Genomic DNA, 19,851 nt, shown 5'->3' with positions numbered 1-19,851 from the left:
CTTCGTATCATAGCTCCTGTGTGCCATGAGGCGTGCAGCAGGCACAGAGCAGGGTCTCCTCCTTTGCTTTGACTGTGCAGGTTTTCTGGCAACATCTCAGTTGCAGACAATAACCTGCTATTAACTCCTAGTGTCGCTTAGGCTCTCCAGACAGAAGGAAGTGCTGGGAATGTGGTGCATATTTAGAGGTGTTAGGTTTTCTTTTCATTTTGGAGCGTAAAATGCAAATTATGGGCTAGGCCCAGCTGTGCAGCTGTGCTCTGTATTTGGACAGAGAAATTCAATGTCTTTTCCATGTTGGTCTTCACATATTTGTGACTGTAGCTGCAGTATAGAGCCCCAAGATCAAGCATCACTTCCAGAGTTCGTCACATAACTGTTCTGTGTACCCTGGTGAAAAAAACCCACCATGAGTCTTAGCCTTTTGCATGCAGGGGACCACTGTTGTGTACTAGGGTGTCTGCCTGAAAGTTTTGCGGAGGCAAGGATTTTGCTGTTGGTGTTTTGAGGCTGACAGGCATCTCATTTTCCTGCTGGAACACAAAAGCTAAAGGCACCAGAAAGTTTTTGTGCTTGATCAGGAGCAGGACTGGGACTCACCGTCATTGCACCTGCTGTCAGAAGGTGATTCTCTTTTGGTCATGTGAGCAGTTGTCCCTTAGCACTAGTGAACTTCTGAGTCCTGAGTTTAGTAACTTACTATTTAATAAGAGTGACTAATTAGTACAGACACTGCCTTTACACTGATTTCTTTGCATTGCTTGGGTTCAGGCTGGCAAAAGGGCCTAGACTGAAGTATTGAGTAGCTGAATGGTAATTGTGGGTGTGAAATGGAAATAATCCTCATGCCTAAATTTATTCCCTTATTCCAATATGACACTACCTGGCGTGAAGCCAATTGTTGGTTCCTGTGCTCTGTCTGATGAAGTGGTGTCATCTGATAAAGCCATCACACCGCAGTCCTGTAATGCAAGTGAACTGGTTTTGGCAGAGCTGAGGTTATCCGTGGCTCTTCGAAAGCAGTGTCTAAAAGCTGCAGTAAGTATTCACCTGGCACAGAAGGGAAGGAGCTTTGCTGACTTGTGAGGCTGACTGGTGGCATGGTCACAGTTTGTTGTGCTCTCAGTGGTGGACCTATGGCAAGGACTTTGTCATGAACCATAATCTTTCTTTCTGGTAGCTATTAACCACAGCGCATCGACTGCTCCAGTTACTCATGGTTGAATGAAGCATCCAGCAAGGTTCAATTGCTTTGAGGCATGACTTCTACCTAGAGGCTCCTTCTTTTCCACATAGCAGAAGAACAGTAAGGTATCAAATGCCATTTTAGTCCTCAAGCCTTCTGTTTGTCTGTTTTGAAAACTAAACAGACAGATATCAAGAAAATGGGCATCACTCTTTGCCTCCTTTCTCCTGAGCCGCGCCAGGCTCTCCTCTACAGTGGCGTGGGCAGCTGCCGGTTCCACTTAACACAGCAGGTAGACTTGGTGGGTTAAGTATAGAGTAGGTGCCCAGGGACAGCTGGCTACATCTGAGGAGTACTTGGCTGGTTTTATCGCCATGTCTTGGGAGTGCCTTTTTGTGTTGCTTTTCATGTCTTCAGTGCTAATGAAAAGGAAAATAAAATGCACGATATTTTTAGTTGCTCTTTCTTAAGGAACAGTGGGCTTCCAGCAGCCCCAAGTCCAATGTAAATATGTCTGTACATAGGCAGGGATATTTTTTATTTTGGTTTCACGTGTGCAATAACAGAGATAAATTGATGTCTGTCTTAAGAGAGTGCTTGGAACCCCTAATCTTTATCATGTGAACTCCGACATACAGAACACTCTTCTAAAGTATTTCGAATCCCCTTTGTCCTGAAGATGAGATACTCAGGCAGGATTATTGAAACAGAAACAGTATTTTTCAATGCCAAATTAACTGTTATTCTACTGGTGTATCCCTTGGGTAAGGGTTTATTATATTTGGTTTAGTATTGATAGGTTTTATTATATTTGGTTCATTATTGATAGTTTATAGACAAAAATACTAGGAATTATCTTCCTGACAAGAATAAGTTCTTTATAGGCATGAAACTGCTAGGGGAAAGAGTTCATATGAAACATGAAGCTTTAATTCTGATCAAAACTAAGGCAAACTTGGTGCAGCATTAGGCTTCATTTTATGAGTGATGGTTACTCTTATTTCTCAACATGTACAATAATGAACTTGAGCAAAATGTTAGGGAATTATTTCAGTGTTCCAGAACATGTCAAGCTTATGAAAGACCCTGTGAGATTAATTTTTTATTCCCTTCTTTCCTCCTGTTTTGTGTAACAGCTATCTAAAATAACTTATTTCTAAATAAATGGTCATTTGAAAGCCTGAAGAAGATGCAGTATCCAGTGGAGTTTCCTTCACAGAGGGATCTGATCTGTGCTTTAAGCACCATAGCTTCTCAGCATTACAAAATACATACACATTTGAGCACAGATTAGGAAAGGCTGGTTTATCTATGAAATTATAAATATGTATTTTATTCTTTTTTTTTTACTTTTATGTTTACTGGAGCCCAATACCTTGGTCAGATTTCAGCTAAATTTCTTTGTGAGGAGGTGAGAGGCATTAGGAGAAATAAGGATTAAGAGTGAAAGGGCCACATCTTTTGACCCAAAGAAATAAAATCTCTGTGTGTGTGTGTTCAACCACAGAGATCAATGACAAAAGCTTTCTTACTGGAGGACCTTCAGGTTGTCTGGGATAGTAGCGGGGTAGTTGCCCTGCAATGAATGATGTGATGTTGCTAAAAAGAGAAGAGTGGGAGCAGATTCTTGAATCCCTTCTCCATCTGTAAGGAGCCATTCATAAAGGCTGAATGTTGAGCATGTGTGCTCGAAGCAACTGAAACTCCCATCTGCTCTCCTACTTCTAAAAATAACCTCACGTTTGTTTAGATCAGGACTGACTTTGGAGGGGTTTGGTAGTCAGGGATGTTGGTAACAATGGCTAGCTGGTATTTTAGAGCTGATCACATCACCAAACTTCTTTGGGGAAAAAAGAAAAAAATATGGTGGTGGGCTTTTTTCCTGGAAATGATCTCTTATCACAAAGTCTTTATTGGTGTGAAAGGAGTGAAATTTAAATTGCAATTCCACATTAAAATTCTGTCTGGAGAGACAGTCAAGCACTTTGTGCTGGTAAAAATAGGTTTCTGTGCAGTGTTAGGGCAAACAGAATTAAATGCCTGTCTCTGGTGGTGAAATCTCTTCTCTGACTGTAGCAACTGATGGTTATTTTTTCTTTTAATCTGCTCTTCTATTTATTCCATCAGCAAATGAAATTCAGTCTTTGACTAATAGAAATTGAATTGGCACAGGGACTAATTAAAGGATGGGAGGAGACCACAGTGTTTCTGAAAACTGTCCAAAAGAAAATCAAATCTGAGTCTGCCTGTCTGCCTGCCTGAGCGAGGTGGCCCACACAGCAATGTGTGTCAGGGAGAAGGGGCTGAGGGAGATTTCTTGCGAGTGGAAGGTCGTTTTGGTCATGCCATGAAAGCAGAAGCTGAGTTTGAAGAGAAGGAACGTGCCTTTTATTAGACAGGCAATAATATTCCAGTTACCACTGGAAAATATTTAAGCTGTGCCTTCGAACACTTGGGTCCTTCACCTGTGGGGAAAGTGAAATCACAGACCCCATAAATCTTCAGTGTGGCTGCCACTAATTATACATGCCTTTTATCAACAAGAATGTGTTCATTCATCCCTCTGAGAGCAGGACACTGGTACTGGGTGATGGGAGAATCATGAGGGCAGTTGGGATAGGTGTTAGGAAACCTTTGCCGCATGGGGACCTGGCTTGGATGCTTGTCCAGCAGCAGCCCCCAGGCCACCTCTTGGCCTGAATTTCTTCATTTAAGGGATACATTCTGGGTTTTCTCCTTCATAAAGGCCTGTCCACCTCCATGACCAATACCCTCTTTCTTAAAGGAAGTGTTTTGTTGGAAACCACAGTGGTGATAGTGTTGTCAGGTGAATGACTTTTGTGCCTATGTCTACAAGAGCCTTCCCATGTGCAAACTCCTTTATTAGCAGAGGAAGCTCAAAGTCTTTAACTTGAGTGGCTCTTAAAAGGAAAAGAACTTAGGAACTTAATGCTTGAAAGTAACTCCTATCAACCGAATTTATCTGTCAGTACAAGAATCACCAAAATAGTGGTAGATTGGTTTGATTACATAAGCAGTGGTGTCACATTGGTGCAATATGTACCCACTGATTAAATGCTCAAAAAGAGCCTATATGCCAGAATATACTGGCTTAGATTTTATGTTTTGGAAACTAGATAATTCTGATCCTAAAAATGTTTCCTGGAAAGCTAATGTTGCTTGTGAACTCCACCAGTGCAGGAATGTACCATTATCTTTGACACCCTGCTGGCAATTAAGCTTGTAGGATAGGAGTATTGCCTTGTGTCTCTGAGGTTTATTTTCTGCCTCTCTGACAGGTTTTGTCTCTTTGTAGTTGACATTTTTATTTTCCTTGGGTGGCAAAGCAAGGCACTTATACCTGCTGCCTTCTGACCGAGAGCAGCGAGGCCATTGCCCAACTGCAGGTGACATTTTCCCTTCAGTTTAGAGAAAGGTCATGGACTTCTGACGTTGCCTTAAATACCTGTCTGTGAGTGTCTGTCTCTGTGTGTGGTGTTTAAATGTAAATATATGGGGAGTACCTCCCTCAAATCTACTGAATCCAGAGAAAAGGGCATTATGATCAGGGCACATGGCATTGCATTAGACCATAAAGCTCACAAAGAGCTGTGGGCGCTGGGATGTCAGGGGTGTAATCAGATTGACCTATACATGGCAAGATGCTCACCTGCATGAGCAGACTTTAAAAGAGAAAGTATCCCTATTTTGTTGGTATTTGTAGGCTTACAGAGTAATCTAACATCATTAGGCAAAATCTTCCACAGCGTGTGTGTTTTGTATTTGTATATCTGCGTCTTGTCAGTTGAGTAGATTCATCTTAAATGTTCTCATTGAACATTATTTTCCTCTTTCCCTAAGTGATGAAACTTGTCTCTACTCACTGCTGCTGTCTGGCAGTAGGCAGCAGCCTCGTTGCTTCGGGGGTATTGCATCCATAGGTGGACAGCATAGAGATGGGTGCACGCATGATCTGTCTGTCTTTATGACTGTGTTCACGCAGCGCTTGCAATGCAGTTTGTTCTGCAGGAAGAAACAAACCTAAAAGCACTTGCAGATTACCATGATACTTGAATATTTATGACTTTAATTATTCTAATTGACATTTTTAATTAGATTGGAAGCAAAACTCCTTTGGATATAGTGAGTAAATGAAAAATGATTGCATGTCATGTATCCTCATGTTTATTTAAACTTTATATAGTATTTTGCAAATCCTTGCATTCACTCTGATAAGGCCTGAAGAAGAAGAATCACGACTCTTCACTAGCATGCCATGTACTTCAAGCCACTGCATGTGTGCTGGTTTCATTTCTGCTGTTGCTTACAGGGTCAAACTTTGCTAGAAAGTCTGTTGCTTTTCTGCAGTCAGTCTAAGGAGCTGTGAGTCAAATGCACGTCCCTGACTGGCATGACAACTTTGCATTTGGTAATGTGACTTGTGTCACAAGTGTGACCAACACTTGTCTGTTTTCTGGAAGTTTGTGGCCAATTTCGGACTGGTTCAGAGCAGAAATGTAAATGTCATGTCTTCAAGTGAGTCTGAATTGAGAAAGCACTTGTGTGTATTCCTCAGAGGAGGCACAAATGAGAGGAGAGTAGCAAAAATACCACTGAAATGCACATTTTTTAAATTGACTGTCACTGTATTTCACCAGTGCTCAAATTTTCTAGCTAAAGAGGAAATTTAAGAATAATAATTTCTCTAAATAAAAGCCTTCTAAAGCCTTTTACACAAGTGTATGAAACTTTGCAAAACTTTCACTGGATAAGAGCGTCCTTAAACCAAAGTATGAGGCTTTACAGAACCTCTTGGGTAGAATTCTGGCCAGACACAAATGTGCTAGATGCAATTCGAGTGTGAACATTCCAGGTATAAATCTCTTCCCTGACTGACAAAGAAATTGGACTTCAACATCCCAGGAAGTGACCTGTATATTATACTGGCTGGTACTGGGTAGGATCTCTCACTCTCGTTTGGAGCTGTCCTGCTTGTATAAATATTCCCTGGGTGAGGATCTCCTGTGTAACCCACTGAGTATGGCACTCATGTGACAACGCAAAACGATTCTGTGTGAAGTGGAAGAGCTCCAACAGAAGATTAGTGTCCCACGTGAGAGCAGCCAGTGAGTGGCCTCGAGGTCTGCTTGGGTTTTGAGATTGAGGTATATTTAACAGACTTGAACATTGTTTTCTTTTATACCAGGTAAGTGTTCTGTTTGCATGATGGTGACTGTTCTGGTAGGGTATTGGGTGTTCAAACTTTGTACTGGAACTGTTGCATGGAACTGCTGATAAATTTCTTCAGATGTGGTCTACCTAAGCTCTTGTGGAACTTCTTGCTTTCATTATTTTAACTTCACCCATGTGTGTGAGTGAAATTGATGCAATCACCTACTCCTCTGATTTTTTTTAAAGCCCAATTTTAGGAACACATAGCAGACCCTGGGTTAAGGATGTGTGTATTTGCTTTATCGGCTTCTTTAAATTTGCTTTATTGGCTTTAACCTGATCAAATTCTTTGAATTTGATCATTTGTGTTTGCAAATGTGGAGAAAGAGCTTATAGGATTGCTTGTATCCCCATGGATATTTTTGTACCGCTTCACCTTTCAATTACTCAATCAAGAATAATTCTGAGATTTAAAAATGTGCTTCCCTGGTATAAAGTAGTAGAGGGGTTATTTCTATTACTCCTATCTCGCCTGTAACAACTGATGCCAGTCTTCACTCTTGTGCTTGCTACTTGCTGGAAAAGCCTTTATTTAAGAGAAGCTGTGGCTGGTATGCTTCCCCTCACCCCGGTAGAGACAATTGTCTATTACAGTCTATCAGGAAAGATGAGCTTTGGAGTGACATCCCAGCTGATTTTTATTCAGTCCTGAAAGTGACATCCAAAATTGTTACTAATTGCTATTTCAGAATGACCTTGTAAGTGATCAGCTGCATTGATATGTAATTATTGCTGAAGAGGGATGTTCAACTGTTACTTTAGTCTTAATGGCCTTTTGATCAGCTCTTCGCATGGGTGAAACTTTTTGAACGCTGTTTGCTGAACAACCCTTCAGAGTAAAGGCCATTTATAGATTATGCACATGTAATCTTGCTGGTTTGCCATTTTTGTGATTAGTATTAATAGCACCGAACTGAAGACGTTCATTCATGGCGCTGGCAGTACGTGTGTGGGAATGCAGAACTTGCCTTACTCACTGAAACAACAAAACTCTCACTGGACAGTCACTTTCGCTTCAGGGGTGATTAGATCAAACCTTTGCCATGACCACCAGCAGCACTGGTAGTGCCTGGAGGTGTGGGTGCATCGTGGCTTGCACTGAATTACCCCTTCTGTTCTCTCTCAGGGTTTGAGATAGCACCTGTCATTACAGTGTCTATAGTTTCAAGTTTTGTCTGATTCCTTCCTTGTCTAGCTTAAGCCTTTTATGCAAAATATGAAAGTAGTGTTTTCTTTTCTGCCTAATGCTAATTTTAAATTACTGAAGTGTTCTATGAAGCCTTTTTTTCCCCTTTTTTTTCCTCTTTTTTTCTCTATAAGGACAATGAAGGGAAGACATTCCCTCATATCATATCGTACTATATCACATTAATATTAATATAGCCTTCTTCATTATAATCACAGAATAAAATAAAGCAGTAAAGTATTTTATGTGTGTAAATACCCTTACCATGCAAATAAAATAAAATTGTGGGAACTGCAAATGCTATTAATCTTCATACAGTGCTGGGGAGAGAAGACAGTGTGTAACAGCAGCCTTGTAGCACTGTTAGTTGGGACAACAGAGCTGGGTAATTGACAAGATTCATCTTGCTTTGCATCTCTCTCTGAAAGCATTCAAGTTCTCCAGTCTGAGTGTGAAGACTTTACAAAATGATTACATTCAGTATTAAATAGTGCTGTTATGAGAAGTAAAGGGGTCATGCTGGGAATTTCTATGAGGCAGAGAGCAGAGGGTATCTTTACCTTTTAAAAGGTTATAACCTAACCAGAGAGGACCTTGCCCACAAATTTCACTTGCAGTGTTGCTGCACAATTCTCGTGTCAGCTTAAAATCTGGGGGTAATCAGTGGATAGATATGTAATCAGCTAAAAGATGTCATTTAAATGGCACAAGAAATTAGAAGTTAGATACGCTGGGATGTTCTCCAGTCAGCCACCAGTAACCATAAACTGTTAGTAATTCACACTTACGTCTGTCGACAGTGAATGCATTGGCCAGCTTGTAGTGGGCAGGTATGTATGGCAGCACAGCACACATGCTCTGCGTGGTGTGTGGTTTAAGCTTCCCTGCCTGTCAGGGCAAATGGCTTTGAGTGATAAATTCACCTTTTTAAGAACACATGCAACTGTGAAGGTAGCTTCTCACAAGTATGTTCTGTGATGGAAGCGTTGTGGAGCTAGAGCCCCCCAGGGACACACTGTTGCCTGCGTTCTTATAACAAGTATATGCTAATTGCTACACATGCTTTCTTAGAACCACTGAAACTGGTAAAACTGGAGAATTGCTTGGTAACTTAGACGTGTTACCTTTTGTCTCCTTGCATACCTTTTCTGAATGTTTACCTTTCAGTGACTTAGTTTTAATTGATCTAAGGCCATGCTTGACAAAGCCTGCTAAAAAAATCGTTAGTGCTGTTCTGTAATCTTCCTATGCCTGGTCTCCTTTGTAATTTTGCTTCACACACTGGATGGCTGAGTGTCTGAGAGCTACCAGGTTTACCGTCAAATTCTTGTTTATGCCTGACTTTATGATGGAGACGTTCAGCCTGATGAGTAATAAGCTCATTAAGCCTAGTCTGCATCAGGCTAAGCTGCTTTAACTCTAAGCCGTAGAGATGCCTTTTATGAGGGGCTCTCCGATCCCACATTTTTGTCCTTTAGAGCCTTAATTTTGTCCATCTTCTGTGTGTGATCTTTTTTTATTAATCTACTCAAAAGGCAATTACCTGCCTTGTTCCAGGAGACATTTGGAGCCTTCCTACAGGTTAAGGGAAATATTTCTTTGTTAAGATTTTGATTCTGGAATTTCAACAGGTGTTGATAAATGTAATTAAAAGTGATTAAATTAGTCTGCTGTGCTGGCCTTATCGACTCAGGAGCAAAGGCCAGTATTAGGCAGGCAGAGGGACAGGCTTAGTGATTGGGTTTGTTTGGTGGGATCTTTTTAGTTTGTTTACTCACTAGAGAAGATCAGAATGTATTCATGTATTCAGAGCTACCTACTGCTTCATCCTGTTTATAGCTGTCTTATGTAAGAGAACAATATTTTGAACTGGAGGTGGCTCCACATGGTAAAACCAAATGTGTTTCCTAACTCTGCCCCAAACCTACTGAAAAACTGGTGTAGGACTTGATTATATTTTTCTTTTTAGCAGCAGAGAAGTGTTAAATCTGCCTTACCTCTTAGTACACCCACATGCTTATGAGCGGTATTTACATCAACACACGTTTCTTTCCCAGTCCTGACATTTTACTAGGTACAAAATATACAAATAATCAAAATTACTCCTTCGTTCTCTACCTTTTCCATTTCTAATTAATATCCTTGTTCAATAGGATATTTGTGTAATCTCATGCATTATTAATGCTAGCTTGTATTCCAGTGTGATTTTTGCATAAATTGATCCTTGATATAGGTCTATTAAAGACTAATTTGCTATATCAAAAGTTCAGGCATACATCAGAATTTAGGATATGTCATCATCTTGCAGCATAGGCAATCCTCCTGCAGGCTTTCGCTAGCCATCTTTGGAGAGAGCCTTCAATGTTGCCATACCCTAGAATTGTCCAGATTGTCACAAAAACGTCCTTTTCTCTTTTTCGGTGCTTTCATTAATTCCTTATTCTGTCAAAAAAAAAACCCATACAAAAAAAATAATACTAATAAAAAACCCTCAAAAGATCTGTGTGAAAAATTGGCTTGCGACCTTAGAAACACTGCACATCAGTTGTCATGCTTGGCTTTCCCTTTTGCAGTCTCCCATTACCAATTTTCTGTAAGATGCTTATTTCCAGTCACAAAAGCACTAGCTCTTTGAGGAGTTGCTGAGTAAAAGGCCATGCACGTAAGCAACACTACACGACAAATGTTGAATTGTCAACATTGCTGTCAATACTGTGTATGATTTTCTCTGTAGCCTCAATTGGTTAAGTTGTCAGGGTTCAAGTGCCATTGTGGAGTGGTGTTAATCAATAGTTCCTCCTTCCAGATGGACAGAAATGCCTTAAAATATTTTGGGATCCCTCGAATTGAATAGGATGATTATTTATTAGATGTTTGTGAGAGTTCAAGGATGTGTTGCATTTCAGAAGACTGTCGTTATATGAACAGGTTCTGCTTTGATACATTATAAAAACGAATGACTCACAGCTTAGTTATAATTATTCCCAGTGCTAATTATTGTCAGAATTATCCAAAACTTTGTATCTGACATGGCATGCATAGGCATTACCTGTGTAATCATCACACTGCACTTTTTCCTATGTAAACTTACTGAGGCCTCTACTCCCCAAATTCTTTTCCTTTTGAGGGTTCCTTCCTCACCCAAGCAGGCCAAATGATTTCAGGGAAACTAATTAATCAGCTTAAAGATGTTCACGAGAAGCTTTTAAGCTAGTTTTATAACTTTACACTGTGGGGAAAAACTTGAAAATAAAGAGTACTCACTTCAGTACTCACTGCACACACCTGAGAACAAGAAACATTTTTGTCTGCTGATTTGTAGTCCATGAGAACTTACTGTGTCTCATGCAAAAATGTTTTAAAACAGTCCTTTTTTTTTCCCCCTCCTCAGCTTCTTGAAAAAACCAACAATATATTTGAGGATTCTGATTCTGCAGCTACAAAAAGCCCTCTGCATTTAGCTGTAAGTATGAGATGTGTAATGTGTTTGATCGCTGTCTCTTGTAATAGTTCCTTAATCTCTGTCTTTGAAGCAGGTTTAATCATAGAGTTGTTTTGAAAAAGCTGAGGGGTGTAGGCTTAGGTGTAACAAAAGCACATTCGGGGCTGGAATCGTTAATTAAGATTTTGGCATTAAGCTCTTGGTTCTTATTGATTTTAACACCCAGGTAAGAAGATGACACAGACACTGAAGTGAAATTAAATGGAAAATTGCAGGTTTTGTTTCTATCTAAGCTATAAATTTGGGGCTGGAGCTTGAGCCTGTGGCTTTGATCACAGAACAGGATACTCTGATGTTCTCCTGGACATATGCAGAGTGCAAAGAACTCACTGGTACACAACAATGTGTGGGAAAGCACACTTGAACCCAGCAGTGCTCTGGGAACATGCCATAGAAACCGTGCTGACAAAAGGGGATCCAGCACATGGATAGTCACAATACTTCTCCTTTCCCAAGCACTGAATATTCATGATCCCACTTCCCAGTTTTCTTGTATAGAATCACAGAATAGGTGAGCCTAGCACGGACCTCTGGAGATTAGTTAGTCCCACCTCTGTGCTCAAAAGCAAGTCAACTAGAGCAGGTATTTTCAAGGCCAAGCCCCATCATGTGTTTTGTATCTCCAGCCTCTCCAGGCAATTTATTCCAATGCTTGAACACCCTCACAGTAAAAATGCTGGGTTTGTGCTAATTGACAAATTATTGTCTGTAAATCCTCACTTGGGGTTGTATTAGAACGTTACAACAAATCAATAATCACAATTTCTTTCCCTAAGGACTAGGAATTCATTATTTTCTTGGCTTCAGTCTAATTTGGGAAAATCCTTTCAAAACAGAGAGAGAGTCATAAGGAATCAAGAAAACTGTGTCATTTCTGATTTGTTTAGGAGACTGACGATGGATTTTATTGTCATCTGTGTGGAAGTCTTTGAAAGACAAGAGTTATTTTCTTTACATGACACATTTCATACTTCTAGGCCTATAATGGTCATCATCAAGCCTTGGAGGTACTTCTCCAATCTCTGGTGGATCTGGATATAAAGGATGAGAAGGGACGCACTGCTTTGGACCTGGCTGCATTTAAAGGACACGCAGAGTGCGTGGAAGCTCTCCTCAATCAGGGTGCTTCTGTCTCTGTAAAAGACAATGTCACCAAAAGGACCCCTCTCCACGCCTCAGGTGAGTGTGCTCTTGGATTACGGTTGGGCTATAAACCCTGCAACACAGAAGCAGTCACCTTTACCTATCTGATATCCCTGTCCACACTTCATCTCAATGTAAGAAGGAGATTTTGATGTCTACAGAGGTCTCCTGCTTGTTTGATGAGGTCCTACAGTTAACCCTTTGTCTTGCATTCCCTTGGTCTTTTTTCCTCTGTCCCTGTGGTTCAGGCCTCCCTCACACAGAGTCCCAGACTTCTCCACACCACTGCTGCTCTGCCTTTCCTTGCTTGCCCCTCTACCTTCCCTCTCTATTGCCACCTACTCTTTAAGATACGTGGTGTTTCCCCTTCTCTCAACGGGTCCTCAGACAAAAGGCCAGGGGAAGCCACCTTTGAGCTCACTGCTGCTCATACGGAAGAAAGGTTGAACCTACAGGTAGGCCGCCAGCGGTGATGGAATTACCCTGGTGTCCAAAACTTTCAACCTTTTGTAGTGCATGAGCTTGTGCACTTGCTCTTGCTGGGACTCTGCTCCATTCCTCATGCGTTGAGTGTTGATTATGCAACGTGCGTAATTAAGTAGAAAATGTAGAACTTGCCATTTATTGGAAGGTCGTTATTTAATATGCACTTGGGTGATAAATACACAAGGGCGCCAAAGGGAAAATTGCTCCTCTGGCAGTTGATCGAGGGGCTCGGAGCAGCACGGCAGTGACCTCTAGTGGGAACCGAAATTAATACTCCCTTGGATGACAGTCCTTTCAGGGCCAGACCTAATTGTCTTCCTGTTTACCTTGTAATCTTGCTTAAATTCAAATGCATATGCATCCTCTAACACCGTGTTCTTTTCTGTGTGTGAGCACGTAAGTGCAACCTAGAAACTTCAGGCCAAATAGAGTATGATCACTTCTGTCTGCAGCACTGAAAAATCGTGTGTAACAGATCTTCAGAGCATACAAAAAATGCTTTCTGCCTTCTTAAATTTTGCATCAGAACTGAGCATGTTTCTCCCCACAATACATTCGTGATAGAGAATTGTGCTGCTGGAGTTTACAGATCAGAAGTTTGAGACCAGGATCCAGTGAGAAGGGCTTTTAGTTGGTTTTGATAAAAACATGGATTATTAAATCCAGCTGATCCTCACTGTGTTAAACCTCTTGTTTTAATTAATTCAAATAAATATCAGTGCTCATGCTAAACTGGAGTTGGTCAAGAGGTTTCCTGTAGTCACTTCAAACATAGTTTAGAGTCTGATGCAAGCAAGGTCTGATTTGTCTGGTACATCATAGAATGGTCTGGGTTGGAAGGGACCCCAAGGATCATACAGTTCCAACCCCCCTGCCACAGGCAGGGCCACCAACCTCCAGCCCTGGAGCTACACAAGGTTGCCCAGGGCCCCATCCAACCTGGCCTTGAACACCTCCAGGGATGGGGCATCCACCACCTCTCTGGGCAGCCTGTTCCAGCCCCTCACCACTGTCTCTGTAAAAAACTTCCCCGTAATATCTAATTTAAAACTTCCCTCCTTCAGCTTTGGTCCATTCACCCTTGTCCTGCCATTATCTACCCTTTTAAAAAGTTGATTCCCTTTCTGTTTATAAGCTCCCTTCAGGTATTGGAAGGCTGCAATGAGGTCCCCCCCGCAGCCTTCTCTTCTCTAGGCTGAACAAGCCCAGCTCCTTCAGCCTGTCTTCCTAGGGGAGGTGCTCCAGCCCTCTAATCATCTTTGTAGCCTCTGAACCCTCTCCAACAGTTCTACATCTTCCTTGTATTGCGGGCCCCTGATCTGGACACAGTACTCCAGATACACATACTACAATATATCATCACTATAGCAATGATTTTGCCTTTATTTAAAAATTTGGTTATAGTGACATAGGTTTCTTCTTGTCACAACTGAACTGGATGGCTCTGCTGTGCTGAGAAAAGTAAATGGTAACAAAGCTGTGTTCTTGTTAGCAGTTCTGACTTAAAGTATGAATTTGCTGAATAGATCCGTTGAATATATTTGAGTAGATGTGTCAAAAGAATAAAAATTCTGATTGTGGGGTTTGATTTGGTTTTTTCCTATTTCTGTTTTAATTGCCCCCATCACTGCATGTAAACATGTGCCTTCATGTAAGACCCAGAGGAAGATTTGTTGAAGAATTTTCTAGTCTGTGATACATTCTGCTTCTTAGATTAAAAAAAATTACTCCAGGGGTGTAAGCAATGTTCTTTAAATTTGCAGTGAAGCAAAGTAAGTTATGTGTAGTTATGTGTGTATTGAAAAAAAAGAATAGGGGGAAAGATAATCCTGTACACAGAAGTGAGACACTACCTTAAGCAGAAGGGAAAATGCTGCATGGAGAGATTGAACATTTGAACTCTCAGTGAAGGAAATTTATCACTGCCATGAATTTGGAGGCTTTCAAACGTGAGATAAGTGCACTTTGGGTAAACACCCATTCAGACAGTGTTTAGAGCCTTCCACTCCAGAGCTGTGCAGAGTCCTGTGGACATTAACTCTGGAATAAAGCTTCTGTCTCCAGCTATTATAAAAAGCCACTTGCGCTCTCATGCTTTTTATTGTGCTGTTTCATAACAATACGTTTTGTGTAGGAGTGTGTCAGCAAAGAACGATGCCACCTCTCGGAAACTCTGCGTGGTGCCGCTGCAGCGCTCAGCGGGTTTTATTTGCAATGCAAATCAAACATAAATTCCTGCTGAATTCATCCCGTGAGCAACAGGGCACGTTTGCACACACAAGAGTGAGTGCTTGTGCTGTGGAAAGAAACAAGGAGGAATGTGAGCCCATCCCCATAAACGTGTTTGCCTTCATTCCTTGTAATGACACAAGCACAGCTGTTGAACAGGAGGGTTACAGAGACCTGAAGCAGTAGGTTGGATTACAGGAATCCAGAGAGTGCTGTTCAGTGAGGGGATTTGTGACTTCAGTGGAGGAATCACCTAATGAAGTATTTCTTTTTTCTCTTTGTCCCCCTCAAGGAATAGACTTCCTCTGACCTCATAATACAGAGAATTTCCTTAGCCTAAATTATAGGTTCCCCATGTAATTTTATTACTGCCAGTCTTCCCTCTGGCTATCTTAGGGAGCCCGTTGCAGTACTGCTTCAGTGAGAGTGCTGTAGCTCTGCTGGCTCCCTGCAGGGTCTGTAATGCTTAGCAGTTGCTGGGTCAGCTCCTGAGAGTTTCTGGGAGTATCTGTTCTAAAACTCATTTACCAAAATCCTTCTCAGACGTCGATGTGAACAAGTTGTGATTTCTCCTCCTCCTCCTGGGAGAAAGAACAGATTTTATTTTTTTTTTTCCTAAAGCAGTGACTCATCAGCTCTGCAGAGCTGTTTGCACATTATGTATATGGCATTACTTAGTGGTCAATAACTAAAAATGTCTTTTATTTTTCTGGGTAGAGTGAATAAGATTATTTTTGGATGAGTGATTTAAATGTGATGATGTGCACCCATTTCTCTGCCAGAATGATGTGACATAGGTGGTGTCCAAGGTTTTGCCTCAGCCCACAGGGTGTGGGCAGTGTGAATGCATGACTCGCTGCAAAAAAGGACACAATCTAGATCTACTGGCTGTAGGAATGGTTGTTTGTCCAGGAAGAAAATACTGTTCTCGTCCTCCCATGAAAGCCTGAAGCCTCTGAACCAGCTGACACGCAAATGGGTTTCCAGTGTCAGGCCCTGCAAAGCGCAGCAATCCCCAGCTGTTTCCAAGAGCAGTGGGCTCCATTTTAAAAAGCAAACCCCGTCCTTGCGAAGTAGCTGTGCTTTCCAATAACATTAAAAGAGGAAGAGGTGGAAAAACCCAGAGGGAACATTGGTCCCTGGCGGTTTGTGCTGTTAGAAATGACATTTCTAGCGTGGGTCAATCCTCACAGCTGCTGCTTTTTTCATCGCAGCGCCAACAAACTTGCTTGCAGAGTGCAGACAGAATTAACGAGCCTCGCCGACGTACTTCCTACTGCGCTCCGGATCTGATCGCAGAAAGCCTTGTCTGCCTGCTCGGTCTGGGGGATTTTGAAATGCTGTCTGGTTTAGCAGAAATCTTCACAGCAGTGAAAAAAAATCATTATTTCTGTTTTAGTTATTTGGGATTTTTGTATGTAAGAGAGCTAATCCCCGTTCTTACTGAGGTCAGGGAAAAAACAGCTCACTGTTTCTATCTGCACGAGTTAAATGAAAATTGTGAGAAATATTGATTTCTTATACTGTGAATATTTTCATTGTGTCTAGGGAAATTTCAGGTCTGTAAGCGTTCCAGTGGACATGTATTTGAAATGAAACATGTTTTAATTAAGCATACTTTTATTCTTTATAGTCATTAATGGCCATACACCTTGTTTACGGCTGTTGCTAGAAGTTGCAGACAACCCTGACGTGACAGATGCCAAAGGACAGTAAGTTTTCTTTGTGCTGGGTTTCTTTCAGCTCTGTAATTCAAATAGCATCTCAGATTTCTCACCAAAGCAGCATTTATTTGAAATGCTGTGTTTCCTGCACTTCTCCTTATAGAATTTGGCACAGATTACAAAGTACACATTCAGTTGATCTAAGCCATGTGGAAAGGATTATTCATTAATCTTAGCCTCTGCTTCATACTTTAAACAGTTCTTCATAGAAGCTGAGGGCCAGATTCAATAAAAACTAACAAGCGCCTGAGATGTTTCTATAGGGAGTCTTTTTTTCTTTCTAGCACGTTGCCATTTCAGGGGTTACTTGGTATATTTAGGCTGGTGCAGTGGGACAGAATGTTTATTTGAGGTGACAGATGCATCTGAGATGTTCCTACAAAAAAATTCTGTCTTGTTAAATAACAGTTAGAGAAGGAGAATATATTTTTAAAGTGAAAATATGAATGGTTTAAAAAACTCATTTGAGATTCCTGGAACATATCTGACTATAAATATAATTTAAAATAGTATTAGTCTTATCTAAAGATAGAAGGAGAAAATATCTCTTTCAGAAAAGAACAGAAGATATGTAGTCCAAATTTTGGCTTGAACAGTTAGTTTCCTTATGTCCCTTTATCCCCTTTAAGCAATCGCACAGCATTTGTAAAAGAAATGCTCTGGGTGGTTGTCATCTTGGTAACCAGCAGGGACGTTCATTCACCACACTTGGGTATTGTAAAGCTCCTGTGTCACTGGAGGTGGCAATAATTGTAGGTTATTAAGAGAACAGGTTGTCTTGAGCGATGTTGTTCTGTAAACTGCTTAGAAATGAGTTTGTTTCTATTTAAGTCATGGTAGTTCATAGTTAAACATCTTCATAATTTCATACAGAAGGTCTTCACTTGGGTGTTCTATAGATGAGAAACAGGTCTGTGGGTAGGAAGGGAGAGAAGTGCAGGGCTTCCGCATTTTTCTCTTCCTGTAAGTTGAGTGGTGTGTAGTATGTTGTTTTATAGCCATGACTGGTTTGTTTTTGTTTTTTCTAGAACCCCCCTAATGCTTGCAGTGGCATATGGGCACATTGATGCTGTTTCTTTATTACTTGAAAAAGAAGCATCTGTAGATGCAGCTGATGTCCTGGGATGCACAGCTTTACATCGAGGGGTGACTTAATTTTATGATTCTTAATTATTTGTTTTGCTGTGACTATAACTCACTTATAAATGCAGGGGCCTGGAATATAGTGAATACTGTAAATGATTGGAAACATGGCCAAGCACAGTCAGTGAGGTAAAAAGGAAACTTGCGCTCAGCAGTGTTCGGCTTTCAACTTTGTTTCACAGTGGCTTTAGCTAAAATCCTGATCAGACTATTTTTTCTTGTCTCTAAACACTTTGCATAAGCAGTCATTATTCTTAGATGAGCACCTTATGAATTCTGAAAATAATAATAATAATAATTTCCTGGGGAGGATGGCATAAATAAGTAAACCATAATTTTTTTCTAGAGGCAGTGAAACCCAAGGCAGATCTAATCTTTTTTGGGAGTCAGTTTCTTACCCAATGTGCAGTTGGTGCAAGAGGTATGTTTATGCAGAACTCTCTGATAACCACAGTGAGCTGTTCAGCTTGGGACTCCAGCACAAGTCCCTAATAAATGTTATGGCATAAAAATTGTAGTCTGCATTGATGGCAATACATGCACATGCCTGAGATACCAAAGCTAACCTATATATGATACAGAGGCCACTGACAGTAGCTGGCCAGCTGTAAAAGCAGCTTTTCAAATATCTGATGATATTCTTGACTGTTTTTTTCTCCTCAGTTCTCTCACATTCATGCATGGTTTTAAGCAGCCAGACTAAGGTTTTCTGCCCCTCGCCCCTTGTTCATCTGTTTCCTTAAACACCTCCTCGCTTTTGTGTTTCACTTAGGGGAATCTCTTCCACAGATTAGAAATCCTTGCCTTTGACAGACAGTGCCACATGTATTTCAGTGTGTCAGTTCTCATAGGTTCTCACGGGGACAAAGGGTCTTTCATCTTTCCCTTCCTAATCCCATCCCGGCCATTTCATGTTCACAGGCATCAATCACGTTCCATATTATCTGAGCAGCAATCTGTATTGTGTCTCCCTCTTTACTTATTTCTTTGTTACCAGATTATGACTGGGCACGAAGAGTGTGTTCAGATGCTGTTAGAGAAAGAAGTATCTATTTTATGTAAGGACGCCAGGGGCAGAACACCTCTGCACTTCGCAGCGGCTCGGGGTCACGCCACTTGGCTGAGCGAATTACTGCAGATTGCACTTTCAGAGGAAGACTGCAGTTTGAAAGATAACCAAGGTTACACACCACTGCACTGGGCTTGTTACAATGGTAAGGTACTCCCTCTGGACTTTAGCCAGTTCAACTGGGGCTTGGGTTTTAGGGAAATGCGATATAAAACAGCCTCACACTTTGAGAAGCCTGAAACGAAGAGGCATATGACCCTCCTTCTACTTGCTCTATCTAGTTAGTAATTGCTGTGTTCCCCAGAAGCCAGGGGAATTCCAGCAATACCTCCCACTGCCTTTGCAGGTCATTTATTCCCAGTCACAGGAGGCCAGGGTGCAATTCTGGTTTTACTGAATGTAAGTAGTAATTACTGAAATTCAGTAGTTTTACTGATGAAATTGATTCCTGTGGGCCCTGACAGGCTCCTTTGAGATGTTACATTCTTCTTTATTGATGTAAGAGACCATGTGAATAGATGGGTATTCTGAACTGACCTGACTGTTCCAAAGGGGATAATCTGAACTTGTTGCTTAGTAGAAAGATAAAGCTTCTTAGTATCATCATTTAATTTAGAGATGTGCGAGGCAACAGACCTAACATCACATAACAGAGAGATCTTTTTGCTTTCCTCTTTTTTTCAATAAGTGCTAATAATAACCTGGTTCTATCTTGCTGCTGCCATAAAACAAACAACAAAAAGTCTGGTTGGAATTTTATCATCTCAGAGCTTAAGTACACATTGTGTTCGACTTTGAACTTAAGGGGAAATGTCTGATCTCTTACAGGTCATGAAAACTGCATAGAGGTACTATTGGAACAAAAATTTTTCCGCAAATTCTATGGTAATAGCTTCTCTCCGTTGCACTGTGCTGTGTAAGTAGAAATATCTAGGACCAAATGTTGCTTTA

The 19,851-nt window shown here is 41.1% G+C and overlaps 1 protein-coding gene across 1 annotated transcript in view; it reads left to right on the top strand.

Moving 5' to 3' along the window:
- Window positions 1-19,851, top strand: part of ANKRD44 (ankyrin repeat domain 44) — a gene marked incomplete at both ends in the record, with an annotated part of 75,167 nt that overhangs the window by 47,063 nt on the left and 8,253 nt on the right. The window contains 6 exons of the mRNA XM_084264938.1: window positions 10,996-11,067; window positions 12,084-12,285; window positions 16,598-16,676; window positions 17,717-17,834; window positions 18,829-19,045; window positions 19,729-19,816. Of these exons, the coding sequence (XP_084121064.1) occupies window positions 10,996-11,067; window positions 12,084-12,285; window positions 16,598-16,676; window positions 17,717-17,834; window positions 18,829-19,045; window positions 19,729-19,816 (776 nt within the window). The remainder of the gene's footprint in view (window positions 1-10,995; window positions 11,068-12,083; window positions 12,286-16,597; window positions 16,677-17,716; window positions 17,835-18,828; window positions 19,046-19,728; window positions 19,817-19,851) is intronic.

Source organism: Gallinula chloropus (genome assembly GCF_964237585.1).
Source record: "Gallinula chloropus genome assembly, chromosome: 5".
Classification (NCBI taxonomy): Eukaryota; Metazoa; Chordata; class Aves; order Gruiformes; family Rallidae; genus Gallinula; species Gallinula chloropus.
Note: the sequence above shows the minus strand (reverse complement) of the source record. Positions and strands in the feature narration are given on the sequence as shown.